Source organism: Balaenoptera ricei, chromosome 3, assembly GCF_028023285.1.
Source record: "Balaenoptera ricei isolate mBalRic1 chromosome 3, mBalRic1.hap2, whole genome shotgun sequence".
Classification (NCBI taxonomy): domain Eukaryota; kingdom Metazoa; phylum Chordata; class Mammalia; order Artiodactyla; family Balaenopteridae; genus Balaenoptera; species Balaenoptera ricei.
This window is the reverse complement of record NC_082641.1, coordinates 108,148,667-108,168,719: the sequence shown is the minus strand read 5'-3', so window position 1 is coordinate 108,168,719 and position 20,053 is coordinate 108,148,667. Positions and strand designations below refer to the sequence as shown.

Below are 20,053 nucleotides of genomic sequence, written 5' to 3'. Positions count from 1 at the left end.
GAATGAGGAAGCACTTCCAATTGCAAAAAACTATAGAAAAAATAATATGAGATTTGACTACTAAAAAACAGTCTGCAGGTCAAAAACTTTAAAAGACAAGATTAAACTAAGAGAACTAGGAAGATCTTAACAATATATTTGATCAAAAAAGAATGTCCTTAACATCAGAAGAACTCCTGAAAAAGTAATCTCTATTAGCTTCAGTTTCCTCATCTGTAAAAAGATGATAATACTTAGTTCAAGACTTCTGTGAGATTGGATTAGATATGAATAAACTGTTTAGTACAATGTCTGATAATAAAAGAAGACTTTTAAATTGTTATTAGATAGCCTTTAGTAACCTAATATAAATATGATATTCTAAAACTTTAAAAATACTGTGTAATTGTGCAGCTGAGAGTTAACTCCACTGGTTTGTGTGGTCCCAAACCTGCATATTCTAAACAAAGGTCTGGGACTTGCCTTGCTCCTCAGAGCTAACTCTAAGCTCTTGAAATATCCTGCCTAATAAAAAAGTATCTTTGTTTACTTGGGGGCCCTGGGACATGTCCCATAGTTAATACTAAAAATATGATTTGTGGTGGGGGACTTAGAACAGCTTGACCTCTGTAGGGAATAGGTGGTCAGCCATGCCTACGTGACTAAATTCCACTAAAAACCCTGAGTACCAAGGCCCAGGTTAGCTTCTCTAGTTGGCAGTATAATGTGCGTGCTCTCAAGACATTATTATTGAGAGAATTAAGCATTGCCTGTACAACTCCACTAGAAGAGGACAAGTGGGAGCTTGCGCCAGGTGTCCCCTGGACCCTGCCCTATGTGCCTTTTTCCTTTGCTGATTTTAATCTATATCCTTTTACTGTAATAAACTATCATTATGAGTAAAACAGCTTGGCTGAATTTTATGAGTCCTTCTAGCAAATCACTGAACCTGAGGGTGGTCTTGGGGACTCTCTCCCCACGCACAGTAATGTAACCACAATTAATATATTAATAATAAATTATAGCTTGAAATCAAAGTATAATCTCTTACTTTAAGAAATTTTGTTCATAAAGGTGTTATAAGACATATGAAATATAGTGAATATATGTATACATATGTATTCACAAACCCTGTCAAAGTTATGAACAATTTCATAAGGTATTTTATTTATAAAAATAAAGTTTTAGCCTTCATCACAGTAAATTAATGAAAGTCCTATCTGTATTTCATGAGTATAAAACCACTAAATACCAATAAAAACATTCTATTGTTGAAATTTTTGGTTATAAGAAAAATAATCACTCCCCTGACCTATCATTTAGAAAGAAAAATAATTTTGGAAAGGAATCATAAAATATTGGTATAAATCATTTATTTCCTCTTTCTTGCTATGGATTCTAACTCACACTTTTGTATATAATTACATATAAGATTTTTTTTTTTTTTTTTTTTTTTTATTTTTGGCTGTGTTGGGTCTTCGTTTCTGTGCGAGGGCTTTCTCTAGTTGTGGCAAGTGGGGGCCACTCTTCATTGCAGTGCGCGGGCCTCTCACTATTGCGGCCTCTCTTGTTGCGGAGCACAGGCTCCAGACGCGCAGGCTCAGTAGCTGTGGCTCACGGGCCCCGTTGCTCCGCGGCATGTGGGATCTTCCCAGACCAGGGCTCGAACCCGTGTCCCCTGCATTAGCAGGCAGATTCTCAACCACTGCGCCACCAGGGAAGCCCCATATAAGATTTTTAATTGGTAATTTCTCTAAGGAAAATTTTAATATATTTTTGCAGACATTACATAAGATTCTTTTGCAATAGTAAAAGAAGGATATTTTTGTTCACTTCAATTACTTAAATTCTCACCCCCCTCAAGAGACAGTTTTATTACTTGGTGGCCCATATTGACTTTTCCAGCTATACGTGGAGTTGCTCTGGGAATTTCTAGAGATCAAATTCAAGGCAACAATCATAAATACACTCAAATCAATTTAGAATCATTTCATGTGTAATTATAAATGTATTCTTGAATTGACAAGTTCAGATAAAATCATTCTGCCTTTCTTAAACTGTGGGTTGAAAAATTAAACAATCCATTTCTGCCTACAGGAAATATATTGAATATACTGGAAGAAATTATAACCAAAAAAAGAAAGAAATCCAAAAAGCAAAAAAAATAAGAATTAAGTAGCTTCACTTAAGTAGCTGAATCTTAATTATACCTCTAAGTAAAAGAGCTCTGTTGGGGTGTGTGTGTGTGTGTGTGTTTGTGTGCGCGCGCACATGCACATAGAATCCATAAATATACTTCTCTAACATCTATGAAAACTTTCCCTATGTGAGAAGCTATGTGTATATGAACATTGTTTTTTATTTCCTCTTCCTATATTTTTGTTTCATTGTGCTTTTTATCCTACACTGGATGATGATGATGTAATTTATATGGATGAACTTCCTGCTGTTTGTTTGTTCTTTATGAAGACACCATTACTCTCACTGCTATTGTCTCCCACTATCTAGCAGCAAGAAAAATTTTAGCCTCTACTTTTGAGACAAATATTGCTTACTGGTAAGGAGAATTTTTAGCAGCTAAGTAGTTCAACATATATCACATGTCCTGGTATTAATCCATCAAGCATTACACATACCTTTGGCACATCTCTATTGATTTTGGGTACAGCTCTATAAAAGTCAAATAAAATAATATTTGACTACCATTTTAGCCATTCCAACCTGAGTTCCTGGTCATAAACCAATGTTTCTACTACATAAAGCTGAAGTGGCCTTTCCTTAAATTATATCATTTAGTTTTTTGTTTAAGTAGTTGTAGGTTCTTGACCGAGCCTTTGCATATTAATAAAGCAACTTGTACTGTGGTTGGTTCCTTTAATTACTGTTTTTCCTATGTTTTAGAATATAACACAGACTGAAGAAATTAGTTTAAAAGAAATTGCTTTTAAACTCTAAAATTTCTTTTTAAAGTGAACCCTCTAGTATTCAGGGTACTTGACAAAATTATTTAATGTCTGTTTCATAAAAAGATACTCAGCTTGTCTACCAAACTGTTAATGCATGGCTGAAGTAAAAATTTTAATTATTCAGAAACTTACATTTAATTTATAGAAATTGTATTTATGATTAATATGCACTGTCTTAAAATATTTTTAACAATAACTTTTTCTCACCTCTAAACATTATTGTCAGCATTTTTCATTCAAATGATACATGTGGTTTTTCCTATTTTGATTAAACTGAAACATCTTTAAATTATGAAAACTGTATTGGAATTAAGAATCTAAATCCTATGATTCCTGGTGTGAAATACTGAATGAGGTCATTGTACTGCATACTTTCCCTAAAGGATAATGATTTTAAAGTGTATTTATCTTTTCTTGTTTCTTTTTCAAATAACAAACTCCTCATATATTCTAGAGCACTTGAATGACTACTGAAATCCTGCATGGGAGAAAATGAAAGTGTACCTACACATCTGAAAACAGTGACATCAAAAATCAATCCCTGCTGATAATATCCTATTTCTTGGACTAGGTTATGGGTACATGGGTGCATTCAATTTTTGATAATTCATAGGGCTGTATAATTATGACTTGATTATTTTCCTATACTTCAGTTTACTCTAATAAAAAGAGCTTTTTTAAACAAACACCGTTATGTGGTATATAAGTTTTTGTCTAAGTTTTCCTTTACCAGTCAATCCACTGCCAACACAAGTTTACGCAACTGTCTACAGAGTCCAGGTATGTAATGAAAACGAAGTCAGCTGGGTGCACGATAGCAGAGTGCTGCCGCCTGTGATGAGCTGGGAAAGATGGGCCCAGCCTAAATGGTACAGACGCTACTCAACTCCAAGGAATGGCTGCCATATGGGACTGTGAGTCTAATGTTGCCAGGTCTGGAAATTTGAATTTTCATGTCAAACTTATACTTTTTAATGTTGGCAACTGATTCAATTTTTGAAACACTGCTGGCCAAACTAAATATGTCTTTGACCAAAGAGGTCTCCATAAAGATCACCTCCCTGAGTAGGACTTCAGTAAATCTGAGTTCAATTAAAATACTTTTCATCTGTACTGCTGATACTGCTAGCATGTAGAGAAGCCTACAGTCAAAATTAAGTCTGATTCCCTAACTCACACCATTCTACTATAATGTATTTCCTGTAAATATGTGTCTATTTCTTATGTCATTTGAATCCCAAACCAACCTCATAACACAGATATTATCCCCATTTTATTGATGAGGAATCCAAGGTCCAAAGATAGTAGACAACTTAATGAAGAAATTCAGAACAGTATGACCTGAGTTAGATGACTTGAGTTCAAATCCTTCCTCCATCATAGTATTTTTATAACTTTGGGAGGGTAAATTAACCTCTCTGTACTTCAGTTTTCTTCCCTATAAGATGGGTACTCTTACAGTCTACCTGACAAGAACGCTGTGGGGATACATAAAGCATGTAGAAATGTGCCTGGCACATAGTAAGTGCTATATAAGTATTGCTACCACTAATTATTATTGCTATTTTTATTATCTGTAAAATGAAATCCCTGCTTTTTGTGAGTTTTAAGTGAAATAATTTATGTAAAGTGCTTACTTAGAATTATGCCTGAGACATACTTAATGTTCATTACACATGAATTGTGTGTCCAGTTTAATTCTCTTCCAGATGCATTACTCCTAAACTGTACAGATTAATTCCTTTGCTCTGTAGTGGATAATAACAAACAGGTACTATTAGAAGCTGGAACTATTTTTACTTGTGCATAGTGTTTTCCTTGGATGCTTGAATAATGCACAGTTGTGTAGTGTCATGATTATTGCAAGGTTTATATCATTTGGAAATGCGAGTGAAATGAATCATGTGCCATGTAACAATTGTCCTGATGAGGATTTTAATAATGTAGTAAGATTTCATTCAGAGTATCAGGAATGGTTACAACAACCAGAAGACACTCTTCAAATTTAAATGATCTTCTCTGCCTCCTCATTTACCTAATTTAAAAAAACTTAGGCTCAAAGCAAAAAATGAAAAGATATGCATGTAATTCAATAACTCAGATTACAAATGTACGTGCTAATATATTAGCATAGCCAGGATTCTTACTTACTTGTGGCCCATTTCATGAGCAATTGTAAATGCAAGGTTCAGGCCATTGTCTTCAGCAATAATACATTTTCTCTTTTCACTACACATTCCACTCAAGTAAGCTATACCTAGAAAACACAAACGTTAATTATCAAATGTCAGAATTAAAATGCAAATATTTGTGCTTGGTATTAATAGAAGAAAAGAAAAATGATAGTTTTCCCCCTCAAATATATCAATATTAAACTGTGATATCCAGCCCCTAAAAACAATTTCAGGAGAAAATGCATATGTATATGTCACTCAATAAACTGTTAATATTCTTTTCAATTTTATATTTTAGATGAAATTATTTTATCAATTATACAGTTCTCAAAAGGCATACCATAAACATACATTTTATAAATACCACTTTTCATTGTCATGTAAGATAAACAGTTACAACTTAGAAAATGTAAATGAAAAAGCAATGATTATTTAAATATTTTTCAATTCTTGAAACCTAGTTTCAAAGAAATACCCTAAAATAAACTACATTTATAAGATTCTTGAACTCACATTTATATTTTTAGTTAATAAAATTTTGAAATTTTATTTTATGAAATACCATTTTAACTAACGTAACATAAAAACTATCTATGGTACTTGGAAAACTGAAAATGTTTCCTTTGAAAATTTCTTAGCTAATAAGATGATCTGACCATGGAGTACATGATACTGAAATATTATTTAAGACAAAAATTTCAGCAAGACATTTGATCTTTTGGTTTAAATTATTAGTAAAGAGGATAATACCTGAAATCACTAATACTCTTTAGTCAAAGATTTATGTACTATTTTACTAATTCAGATATACTCCTGAATAAATATCATTTAATACAAGGAACTATAATCTTCCAAGAGTATGTTTTAATGTATCTTCAAGTAACAAAAGTTACTTGCTTTAAAAAAAATTGTTATTTTTTGAATTAATTGTATGTTCTCTAATTCTCATATCCTTATAAAATACATGTAAGCTCATTTTATGAAAAAATTAAAGCCAGGACAGGTAAAATGATTTGCAAAAGATCACATGACTACCAAAGATGAATACATTTACCAGCTAATTTTATTTTGCCTCTGATTACAATTTAGAGCAGAGCTGCCCCTAATTAAAGATGGTTAGCTGAATGCTTGTGACTTTTTTTCTCCAGAAACTTAAAGAATAATGGTAAGGAATAATTAAATTTAAATAAAACAATAAACCACCTTGCCCAGGTTTTGGAAAGAGAAGATTCATGAAGGAACACGGACTGATTTAGTGGAGCCACAGCCCACATGACAGGAGAGAAGGATTTTATGAGCCTGGTAGAACCTCAGAGAGGCTCAAGACTGAGGCACACAAGGTTTGAGGAGAGGCACTGCTGGAGGGTTGAAAATGGAGATTAGTTCAAAGTTTATCCTTAACTACTCTTTCAAACCTTCATGTTGAATGTCAAGGCCTGGTATCTACTGGCCTATCAGACAAATGAAGATATATTTGTTAAGCAAAATGTAGTATAAACAGGTTATTTAAAACATATAACTACAGGAAGAAACAGCCAAGAGATTAAATATACATATGTTATTTTCTCTAAGTATTTAGAAATTAAAATAGATCTTATAGACATTTCAAATCCACAAATAGATGAATAACTTCTCTATTAATGGATGGGTGGATGGATGGATGAATGAATGAATAGAGAGATGATAAGACCTACTTCATTTGGCTTATTAAGGCAACTGAAATTATTCCAGGGTTAAATCAAGATAAAGTGGGAAGGAAAGATGAAGGTAGTAATAAACAGAAGGGAGAAGAAGAGAAAGAGGAGAAAAACATGTTCTTATCTAGTTCCATTAAACGATAAGTGACATAAAAACTTTAAAAAATTCTTAAACGTAGTGTGAATTTTAGGAGTGCTAAATCAGGTACTTATTAAAACAACAAAAAACGGAAAACTAAGATTTAGGAGTAACTGAACTTGTGTCATAATTGAACGGAAGAAGGAAGGAAGAAAGAAGGAAGGGAGAGATGGAGGGTGAAAGAAAAGTATCTCCTCTTAAAAGGATATTAAAAGTCTCTTGAGCATTTTAAGATTTTTAAAAAATATATAATTTGAGATTAAACGTTCTGCAAAAATTCTAAATCAAGCTCAACTATAATTAGCATGCTGATGACCACTGTTTGGTACAAAATTTCCTTTAGAATGCCCATATATTTCACCACGTTTTTCACCACAACTAAAATAATTCCATCACCATATGCAGATTAAAATTCAGCCAATGTGGTTTGTCATCATGTCATATATCCCTTTGCTACATGAACCAGCACATATCAAATTTAGCCACTTTAATAAGTTTTACATTTCTTCTCCCATACCCATTCAAATATACTGTTCCCAAATAAAAATAGTATTGTCACTTGTTTTAAATTCTTTTATTTTCTATATTATTATTTTTGTTGTATATTTACATATTTTTTCCATATTTTTCTGTAATGTTACTACATTGGCTAGGGTTTTCAACATACTGTTGAAATATGTGTGGTATTGAGCTCTGTGTTTTCCCTGCTGACTTTAATAGGAATGTTTACAGTTTCACAATGGAGATGACTGCCGTAAGGACTTTGAAAGATATAGCTTGTTAAGTTAAGGAACTTAATTTCTAATATTCTTGTGTGTCTAAGTGAAAAAGGAGGCAATGTCATCTGATGCATGGGTCAAAGGTGGATGGCTATTGGAAATAGCAACCGAGAGAAATAGGAAAGAGAGCTGAGATTTTGTAGATCGGGTATAAAGGAAGAATCCTAGGGTGTAAGAGTTGGCAGTAAAACTGAGAGTGAGAGAAGGGATAGACCTTGTAAAGGCTATATGCTTGATAAGTGAAGTAAAGTCAGAGCCTGATACTTGGGAGAAATGAGTACAGTGGTCAGGAGAATGGAGGTAAAAGAACAGACACTTTCCAAAAAAAGTATTGGAGACTGTGATAAGAGATAGATTTAGGGATTTTTAGATTTCAGAGCTGAAATTCCATGACATGATTAGGTATTGCCATGAGAGTAAAGAAGGGCAGAGGTAGAGGCTGAGGTCAAAGAATAATTAAGTAGTGTTGGGGGGACTGATTCCATGAACATGAAATTGCACATGATCACAAAGAACTTAGGTGGGAAAGGTGGCCAACATCCATAGGAAATGTGAGTGAGAATCAAGGAGATGGATCAATCACAGTGACAGTGAGGGACATGATGGTAAAGCTCAAGCTTCAGCTTCAAATGCTGAGTTTTTATATGAGGGCAAGAGAGATTTTGATTTAGAAGCAACAGTGGGAAGTAAGAGGAATGCAGAAGGTGTACAACTTTGGTATCTTCTCAGCACCAGCCCTGTGGTACAGGGGAAGAGAAAGAATGAACAGTGACCTCTCTGGGAGCCCTAAATTCTTCACCAGTTTATGGGAAATCAATGACTACTGTGTGGTCATATAAAAACATATGGTGGTAAAAATGATAATTTATAATATACAAGACATATTTTATACTGTAAAATATAAATTTATATAAAATAAAATTCAAAAATGATGAATACATATTGACATAGAGGAATGATCACAACTAAGTGTTAAAAAATCCAAATCACCACATTTTCATAGGAAAACCAAAAGACCACATAAATATGCTAAATTGTTTACAGCAACTGTATTATGTGAAGAGATTGTGGGTAACTTTTCTCCCTTTTTTCCCATTTTCCAAATTCATGTAAGTGTTTATAATAGTTTTATAGTAAGAAAATTAAAGACATAAATACGATAATCATGTTTATGAAATTTGAATAGTAATTAATACAATGTCTTCTAGATCAAGGTGTAATTTAACAACCAAAAACGACCCTCTACTGCTATTCTTCTTTCACTGAAATGTAAAGTCAAAATCTTCACCTAAGTTTCTGATAAGTTTGAATTTCATTGTTCTTACATTTGGCACACCGAGGAGATTTTCTTTGACTTAAAAGTTATGGAGAATAATTGTAACCATGACTAATTTAAATGACTTGCATTATTCTGTTTAAAAGCCCATGCTTTTCAGATCCTTTCAAGAACCCACATGTTTCCTATTATAATAAGGGGTAGAGGTTAGGAGAGGAAAGGATTTAACACAGCTGTTATTTAAAGATAGCTATAATACAGACGCTTTTTAAAGCCCTCTTTTAATGTAGAAATTCTGAAAACACAAAGGAAACCAAAACAACTTCTAATTTGTCATCTAAAAATGAATCAAATCATGCACCAGGAGTCAAGAGAATCTCTCATCTGAAAACAAAACACACTATCCTGGACCTGATATGATACACCTCATCAAGATGATCAGAAACTTCTAAAACCCTACAGGATACATGTTACAACAACGGCCTAATCAGGATATCAGAGTTTTTAATGTGATCAAATGGACGTATCCTACCAAAAGTAAGTTGTCCAGCTCCCAAACTGCTGCCTTTAAACACTAGCTAAACCACCTTAGTTCAAAATCCTGGCTTTCCTGGCACAAAATACTGCATAATCCTAGGTAAGTAATTTATCTTATGATTGCACCCTATGAGCTAAGTTTTTACCTATGAGTCCTATGATTTCTTGAGGCCTAATGTAATGTAATGTGGGACAGGTCCCCAAGGTACAAAAATGAATACATGCTGAGCACTGCTTTCAGGAGCCTGAGCCCCACAAACACCCATTTAAAAAATGTTCTGCGACATAAAGATGTACGTAGGATATTATGGGAGAATAACTTACAAAAGACACTGAATAGGGGAAATCAAAGCAGGAAAGACTTTTAGAGAGGGAAATAGCTTGGCGGTATCACTGAGTGGGCAGAGGTGAGCCAGGGAAAGGAAGTGGAAGTTGGGGGGTAGAATTCCTGAACAAAGGACTGATCAGGGAAAAGCGTAAAAAAATGCTTATGAGCTGATGTTACTGACAGAGGGACGCTTATGTTCCTTAAATGTGCAGGCCCTGTAGTACATCCCTGCATCAACACTGTATTTGGTACATTCTCAGTAAGGGGTACTTTAAAGGAAATGCATAGAAAGACTAATATAAAATGTGATTCAATGCAGGGCCTTAAATAAAAAATATAATTTAGAAGAATCAAATGTATTTCATCCACAAATTTGAAAAAAAAATTATAATATTTTAATAATGATGCCCAGATAATGTAAAACCCACTTAACAATTACATTCAAATTGGGCCTTGAACATATTTTAAAACAATAACTTGCTTTACTAGTTTGCTAATTGTCTGCCTCTGTTCCATTAAAAGACAAGATGATGATCTAGGACTATAAAAGTACAGTTATATAAGTTATACATCTAATATCAGTATAGTTATAATAGTAATTAAAAATAGACTTCCAGATCCTCTTAAATGTTTAAGTAACCTATAACATTCTTAACAGTACAGTTTCTATGAATACTAAGAAAAAAAGTGACTTCTAATGACAACAAAAACGGTATTAGTTTAATGAAAAGTACGGTGAAACTCTGTGGTCAAATAAGGCAGAATATTGTTTAGACATTAAAATATTGTTTTTATGTTCTCATGTCACGTAGAATGAGACTCCTTTTCTGAAAAACACATAGAGATGCCAAATAATATGTAATATACAAATTTTTGAATGTATAGCTAAGGTTGAAGTAAAAACAATTCTCAGGTACAGGAATGAAGCTTAAAAAAATTCAATCTGGAGTGATAAGATCATGAGTTAATGCTGTCAGAGCCTGGGTATCATATAAGATACAAGTCTTATTAAATAATGGGCGTGGTTTCAAAATATCTGCAGTGACAGGTATTAGTGAGTAAGGAACTGAGATCCATACACAAATCAGAAAGCCTGGAATAGCTGCTGTTAATGACTTTCAAACATACTTGAAAATAACTTTAAAAATCCATATGCAGGAAAGCAGCAAGGAACTCTGGCTCAAAATAAATTCTGGGTATGCTAGAAAAGACTCGATAAACGAATCAAAACTCCAAGCCACCATCATACATAGGTGTGAAGCCACAAGAATACTAAACCATGAATGTAATGTACAAATTGATCCTACAATTTGGGGATCATACAAGGATTAGGGATTTCCTTGTCAGTTAAGTAAAAATAAATGAAATATCACTATGATATCATCTCAGTAAACATAAAATTCCCACAGGAAAGCTGACTTAAGATTAGCTCACAAATAAAAATTACAAACCAAGTAAAGAAAAGGTTCACTGTGAGAGGGAAGTTACCTCTACATAAAAACTAGAGATTAAATGATGAAGTAAAGGCATTTTTAACATAAAGATAGGGAGCTTGAAATCCACATTCACTGGGCCACCACAAACCAAATGCATCTTTTTGTAAATGAGAGAAAGAAACCCCTTCCTAATGATACTTTATATTAAAATATTGGTGTAGAGAATGCTGTGATAAAGATAGGAGTGCTTATATCTTTTTGAATTAGTGTTTTCATTCTTCAGATAAATATCCAGAAAAGGAATAGCTATATCTAGTCTTAATTTTTTAACCACTGTCCATACTGTTTTCCATAGTGGCTACAAATTATTTACAAGAATCAAGATATGGAAATAACATAAGTGCCCATCAATGGATGAATGAATAAAGAAGATGTGGTACATACATACAGTATAATACTTTTCAGCCACTAAAAAAGGATGAAATCTTGCTATTTGCAACAATGTGGTTGGACCTTGAAGGAATTATGCTAAGTGAAATATGCAGATGAAGAAAGACAAACACCATATGATTTCACTCATGTGTAATATAAATGAACAAAAACAAAATAAATAAACAAACCAAACCAAATAAAAACACAAAGATACAGAGAACAGAGTAGTGGTTACCAAAGGGGAAGGGGCAGGGGGGAGGGCAAAATAGGTAAAGGGGTTCAAATGCATGGTGACAGATGAAAACTAAACTTTTGATTGTAAGCATGCTACAGCATACACAGAAGTCAAAATATAATGCACACATGAAACATATAATGTTATAAACCAATGTTACTTCAATACATTAAAAAATTAATAAGAAAAAATTATTGGTGTAAAGAAATGTTAAAGAATTTTCTTCAAACAGAAGGAAAAATCCCAGAATCAACATGGAAATACAGAGGAAAAAAAGAATACCAGAAAGAGTAACTATATGAGCAACTGTAAATAAATATCAAATACACAAAACACTAATTTTAATGTCTTCCAATTTTAAAATACAGAGAACTAAAATACATGCAACAACATATAGTGGGGGGATAAATGGAGTTCAAGTGTTCAAAAGTTCTAGCAATATTAGGAAAGTAGTAAAAGGATACATGTCGTAACACATAGGGTAATTTCAAAAGAATAGTAAAATAATATATAATCAACAGTTTTAAATATAGAAAATGGCACACAAATATTAGATTTACTTATATAAAAAAGCAAGAACAGAGAGAAAAAGAAAAAGAAATAAAATTAAAAATGAAACAAATAGAAAGCTCACATTTTATACCAGAAATTTCATTAAAAAAAAAAGACTAACTATGCTAAATTCATACTAAGATTATAGAACTGCATAATAAAAATAAACCACAACTCTACTCTGCTTACAAGAGATACATACACCTTAAATATAAGGATATAGATAAGTTAAAAGTAAAAGAATAGAAAATGATGTAATATGTAAACATTAACCAAAACAGATCAGGGGTAATAATATAAATACTACAAATGTACAAAATTATAGCAAATTGTTTAAGCCACAAGCATCAGGAGAGATAAAGGGATTTTTGTTTTATGATAAAAGGGTTACTACAATAAGGAGATTTCACAACTTTTATCTGTAGGCTCAAAATACAGAAAGCAAAAATGAACAGCATTACGAGGAGAAATGGACAAATCCATAATTAAACTGGGAGACTTTAACATGTCTCTTAATCGCTGATAGAACAACCATAAAAAAATTCACTAAGGACATATCAGATCAGAACAATAAATTAGCAAGTCTGTCTTAACTGACCTAATAGAACATTGCACCTGACAACAAAATTCACATTCTTTTTAAGTGTATATGGTACTTTTACAAAAATTGACCATTTACTGAGTATTGGGGAAAAAAAACTCAAGGAATTTCAAAAGTGGAAATATTCCAAAGTATGTTCACTGGCTACAATGTAAATAATCGAAATAAAGGACTAAAAAGATAACCAGAAAAGCCCAAACTGTCTAGACACAAAACGATACACTTCTAAGTAGTCCACAAGAGAAAGAAATTATAATGGAAATTAGAAAATACAATTTCCATTATAATGGAAATTAGAAAATACTTTAAACTCAAAAATGTGTGAGCTGAAATGACAGCACTTAGGAAAATTCATAGTGTATATCAGAAAAAAGAGACTGAAAATCAATGGTTAAAATTCTTCCCAGAAGATGGGAAAAGAAGAGGGCATTAAAGCTTAAAAAAATAGAAGGAAATAATAAAGAGGAAAATCAACGAACAATAATACAAATGTAAGAGAAAATTGGCAAAAATTGATACATACCTAATAAACTGATTAAGAATAAAAGAGATACAAGTACAAACCACCAGCACCAAAAGTGAATAAGGAAATGTCTCTACAATTCCTGAAGACATCAAGGTAATATATAAAATAGTATGCTAATAAATTTTACAATTTATCAAAGTTGTCACAAGAAGAAACACAAAATCTAAAATTTCCTATAATAATCTCCTTTATTGACTGCACTCCAGCTACACTGGCTTTTTTTGCAGTGGAGGGAGGTCATCAAATGAGTCAAGGATGTTTCCACCTCAAGACCTCTTCACTGGCTTTTCACTTGTCTGGAACATTCTCTACCTAGATCTCTCTTCTGAACTTCCTCAAATTTTTGAAAATATTGTAACCAAGGAGGACCCTACGGAGCCTTTCTGGGAGAGACCCCTCCCCCCATGTCCTTTGCCTGCCTCTTGTCTGTAGAAAACCTATAGTCTCCCAGACCTCCCCTGAGGTACAAAAGCCTGGTTTAAGAATTAATGATGGATAAATTAGGAGTTTGGGATTAACTTACACCAAAAAAAAAAAAAAAAAAGAATTAATGATTGAAAGGATGTGAACATGTAGTGAGCAAAGTAGCAGTTGGATCAGGAGGAGCTGTAACAATTTAAACAGCAAGTCAGCCATACAGCAGTCACAGAATTTTTAGTTCCTCCCTGAAGTATATAGATGACAGTATCTGATACACATTCCTGAGTTGTTTTACAAAGCCCCCACCAAATGGAAGAAGTTAACTACATGATAACCATGAGCACGTAGCCCTCAGTCCAGCTGGAGCCTGAGGATTCATAATGTTAACCCCTGTGGCACCACTCTATTACCTCACCATCAACCTATCAGAGAATTGTACACAAGCTGATCACATCCCCTGCAACTCCTCTCCCTCACCTTGCCTTTCAAAATGATTCCCTGCAACCCATCAGAGAGTTTGAGTTTTTTGAGCATTAGCTGCTCTGAACATCTTGTCTGGCAGCTAAATACAATTAACGCTGCACTTTCTTCACCACAACCTGGCGTCAGTAGATTGGCTTTACTGCACACAGGCGAATGGACCCAGGCTTGGTTCCGTAACAGTATCACTTTTTTCAGTAAGGCATTTCTTGATCACCAAATTATAATTATAAAGATCCTTATCCCCACCCTGGCATTCCCAGATTATCTCTTACTTAGATCTACTATTTTTTTCTGTTTCATTTTCATTTCATTTTTTAATGCCTCATTTCATTTTTATTTTTTTACTATATCAATTAATCTAATTATTTACTATGGCTATTGACCATCTCTCCTTTAGAATGTAACCACCACAAGGGCAGGAAAGTACTGAGAAATCAAGTACTTGTTCACTCCCAATGTGTAGACCATGTTTTGTATAGTACAGTGATAATAAATTTTGAGGTGTACCAACATGCATTTCTCTTTTGTATTTCCACATAGGTGATGTCTTCCTAGTCATCTAAAGGCTTTGCTCTGATGGCAGGTGGGAAGGGATAAGGATTAGTGGTATTCTTTTGGAACTCTGGCGGATGTGGATTGGGAAACAACAGGCCAATACAGGGTGGCTCAAATAGAGAATAAAGGAAAATACTGTGTGACTAGGTGGAGATAAGGACTGAGCTATCATTCCTGAGCCTACTTTGACTCTCGCTGCCAAGGAGGCCAGAGGGGTGGATGGTTTAACGTAGGGGACCTATAGATGACATAGCGGAAGTTCAGCAATATCTTCAGCAGCCGTACGAGATGGAAGGGTAGGGCTGGGGTGGGTGGGAAGATAAAGAGTGGGTGAAGAGAGCTGGATAGAAAGGCTACAGAGCCCTGAGATGAATATCCTTTTGTTGAACCCACCAGCTACATTCCTGGGAGCAAAGTCCAGCAGTGTGCTCTGCTGCCATGTAGACTAAGGAATTCACTGCAAAGACGCAAAGACCTAAGGTCTCAGAGGGCAGAGAAAGAATGGTGGTTTCTGACCTATAGCCCAACACCCAGGCTACTTGGAGAGAATCAAATGAGAGGTTGGGGGATTATGTGAAAACAACAAAAACAAAAACAAGGTAGATGAATAAAGTAATTTAAATAGAAAAAAAATTAATTGACAAGTTTACATTTTCACTGTCTTGGAATCAAATGAAGTAGGAACTTCATGTGAAAGATTTAATACATTGTAAGAAGCTAGATGCAACATTTTCTTTGCTTAATTTACCTTTTGACCTTGTTATGTGTATTGAGACCAAATTAACTACAGATGGGAATATACATGTTAAAAAAATTTGTATTATATTTTTAATGGATTTCTGAAGGAAAATAAAACAGTAAATAATCACTCATTTATTACCCAAAGGTGCACTGGAGGTATCTAAGAGCAGTGCACTAAGTGCACCAGATAGTGTATATACACCACTTGAAATCTTTGGCAAGCTTTTATATGAAAAATTAATACGGTGCAGGAAGAAGATGAAAGATGGTTCAGGTAAGTGTTTAGGAAAAATAGTGAAAGAAAGGGAGTCCAGAGGGAGAGTGGCATGTAGGGTGAGCAGCGGTGGCCAATTCCTAACTTCTGCCCTCTGAGAGATAAAGAGGACTTCATGGTTAAGGACACATCCAAAATAGATTTTGTTGGTGCTTTTGTTGTTTTTACCCTTCCTTAAGGTTTATAATAAACCACACCACTAAGCTGACCCGCCTTCTCCCCATATTAGGGTAATGAGAAGGACTACTTTTGTATGGAAAGCAGAACAATTGAGAAAATTTATGCCTGCAGGCTAGTTTTGTGCTCCTGCTATTGTATTCTAGATTTATTCTACTTCACATCCACTTTTCATCTCTCTTCAGAAAATTTAAGGGCGGGTTATTGGATGGCTTTAGAAGTTAAGCTCTTAAATCCTCAGAGAGTTTAAATGAAGCCAGACTCCAATGTACATTATTGTGGTTTTGATATGTCATTAATATATCATTAATAATATATACCATCCGAAATTCTTAATTTAGATTTCAGTGAAACTCTGAAAATATAAATCTAGTGGCGCATTCAAAAAGCCATATGTGGTAGATTACACATCTAACCCTTGTAAATCAGTAATGAGAACTTTACTGTGCAGTCGACCAGAAACATGGCTGAAAACTGGTCTTCTCATTGCTATGTTAATTTTAAAAACGATAAATCAGAGTTCTTAGGCTTTATATATAACTTTGCTCATAAGCAAAAAAAAAAAACTAGGTTTAATGATTTCATCTGCCTTGGAGATTAAAAAATTGTCATGACTTTAAAAAAGAGGTAAGATGAAACACAGTTAAAGATTTTTGTGAAGTAAGTTTAAGGATACAGCTGGAAAAATTTTAAAGTGTTCTGATTGCATATAAATCAGGAATTTTGGCTAACGCATTTTTATAATGTCATAACGTAATCATATCCTGAAGGCATTAATCAGGGACAATTAAAACTAAAAATATCATGCTACTAAAAAGCTGTATAAATTGCTTTTTTAGTATACTAGTAAAATCAATGACAGCATGCCTTTATGTATGACTACAAACCAACTCAAACTTCGAAACAGTTTGACACATTTTTTTTCACCTTGCCAAATTTTAATCATTTTGTTACTGTTCATAACTTGCTTTCTACTCAGTATGATCAGTGTTTTTCATTCAAGTGAAGGAAATAAATAATTCTATAAACTGGAGAAATCTAAAGAATATAATTATAATTACAACACAATTACAAATACCTGATATTCTTAAATCTCAACTACCAATATTTAAAATATTAAGTTTAATATAGTGCTTTGACATAATCCATCAAATAAAACATATGTGTACTTAGGGACAAGTGGTTCCAACTCTAGGTGCCATTTTTAAGATCACATTTTTTTAGGTCTATACACTGAGGCAGTTGATAGTAAACAAGATGGTGAAAATTTTTCTCAAAAACGATTTTGTGTTTTCTAAAATCTTGATTGAAATTCAATAATAAATTTTTCATGACCTGTTTTCTGTATTAAGTATACATAAAAAAGGCAAAATGCAAAGGATAAAATCTTAGGAATTGAGGCTCTATGTCAAGTACTCTAGGGTTTGAGTCCAAGCCTCGAAGTTTAGCTTTGTGATCATGGTAAAGTTAGTTCTGTTTTCTAAGCCTCAGTTTTCCCAACAGTAAAATTGAGAAATCAGTCATTTTTCTTAGGAATGCTAATTAATTTAGATGACATATTTTAAGCATATGATGGCCTATCTGAAACATGTTAACCATTAACCATTAAACTTAGCTTTCTTATTTGTAAAATGAGGTAACAATCCTTTATGATAGAGAACTCTTGAAAGGTTAAAGGAGGTGACATAATAAAAAAATCTACGGCACAGAATAGATGCTTAACAAGTATTAACGGTTCACTGACAATGCTGTATAAGTGTATAGTGAGCACAAGCTGTACTTCCAGATGCTTATAGTGAGAACAACTCTTAAAAACTACAAGGAGGACCTCGGGGAGTTTTTTAAATTAAGATGGTTTTTGTTTCCCAAAGTTATACTCAGCATATTTTAACATTCATACAGTGTTTAATAGCACCATTTTTTCTAATATAAACAATATTCTAATTAAATTAAAGCTTTAAGAGTAAAGGATCTTGAGAAGAAAAATATCTTAAGAATAACCACTTTTCATAATAATTCCTTAAGAATAATGTATCCCAGTCTTATCCCTACAACATGTCTTGCCAAAATAGAAATATTAAGTGTCTGATTTATGTTCTGGCCAGTGTCTAATAAGATATACACTAGTAGCCAAGAACCAAAACAAGATAAGCTCAGCCTTGCTTTTATTATAAACCAAGGAAAGGTATGATTTTCCTATCAAGAATTCATTTCTATTCAGAAATACATAGACTGAGCACCTGGGACGCTCAATCACTATACTAGATGCTGAGGACACAGACAAGTATTGAGGAAGATCTTTGACCACAAAGAGATTAGAAGGAGAGGGAGTGAATGGAATGCAAGTTATAAGAAAAGTATTCTGAAGTCCGCCAGGTTCATGCATGGTAGAGTGAGAGACGATCCAGGAAGTCAAAAGTGTACATTAATCAGGGTTCTGATGAATGGGTAGAGTCTGAACAGCGATAAAGGGAGGAAGAACAACAAAGAAATAGCCTTCTATTTGGAAATTCTAAAACAATACATTTGAACACACTAAAATCTGCAAAAATTATCAGCCTTTAAAGAAGCTCTTTTGGTTATAAATTAGTCTTTCTTCATGTGAGAATGCCCTTATTTCACCTCCATCTTCACTGACAATCCTTTCTTTCAGTAGTTCAAAAAGGTGTGCTATCCTTCTGGCTTGTATGGTTTGCCATGAGAATTTACTGTTGTTAGAATCACCGTTCCCCTAAAAATAACAGGTTGTTTTTCCATGTCATTTTTTCTTTGTCTGTAGCTCTCAGTTTTGATTATGATATCTCTGGCTTCAAGTATTTCTTGTTTGGAGTTTACTTGCCTTCTTGAATCTGATGATTTAAATCTTTTGCCAAATTTGAGAAGTCTTCAGCCATATTTCTTCTCTCCTTTTGTCAACTTCTGGAACCCATGACAACTGCTTTGATTTTTCCCACAGATCCCTGAGACTCTGTTCATATTTTTCCTAATCTTCTTTTCTCTGTGGTGTTCATATTAAATACTTTCTTCTGATCTATCGTTAAGTTCACTGACTTTTTCCTCTGTCATCTCTATTCTATTCAGTATATCCAGAGAAATTTTTATTTTGGTTTTTCTTTCCTTAATTCTAATATTTACATTTGGGTTTTCTTTATATATTCTATTTATTTGCTGAAACTTTCTATCCTTCCATTCATTTCAGGAATGCTTGCACTTACTAGTTGGGATATCTTTATAATTGATATTTTGGTCTTTGTCAGATAATTCCAAAATCTTTGCCATTTCAGAGTGGGAATCTGTTGAGTGTATTTTCCCATGCAAATTGAGATGTTCTTATGTCTTTACAGAGGGTGTAATTTTGTATTGTATCCTAGACATTTTGAAGAATATATTAGAACACTCTCAGTCTTACTTAAATCCTACAAAGAATGCTGACTCTTTTTTTTTTTTTTTTTTTTTTTTAGCATAAAATCAACCTAGTTGGGTTCAGGATGTACGTTCCAGACTTTCAAAGCTTCTATGAGCTTTCAGTTTCATTGTCAAATTTTCACTGTCAATTTTCAAATTGATATTCAAATCGATCCTATGTGTTTGTCACCAAGGGACCAGTCTGGGACCAAGGTAGTTCAATGGCTTAGTAGCTCATTTCTCAAATAAATTTTAGGGTCATATTCACACATACACAACTTGGAGTTGAGCAAAGGAGTTGATAAACAATTTTATGGGGTTACTTTCTCTAGCTCCTCCCT

General features: G+C 33.6%; 1 protein-coding gene across 1 annotated transcript in view; it reads right to left on the bottom strand.

The window, feature by feature from the left end:
* ADAMTS19 (ADAM metallopeptidase with thrombospondin type 1 motif 19) overlaps positions 1-20,053 on the bottom strand; it is a 289,571-nt gene that overhangs the window by 147,176 nt on the left and 122,342 nt on the right. Inside the window, exon 8 of the mRNA XM_059919450.1 lies at positions 5,097-5,202. Coding sequence (XP_059775433.1) covers positions 5,097-5,202 — 106 coding nt within the window. The remainder of the gene's footprint in view (positions 1-5,096; positions 5,203-20,053) is intronic.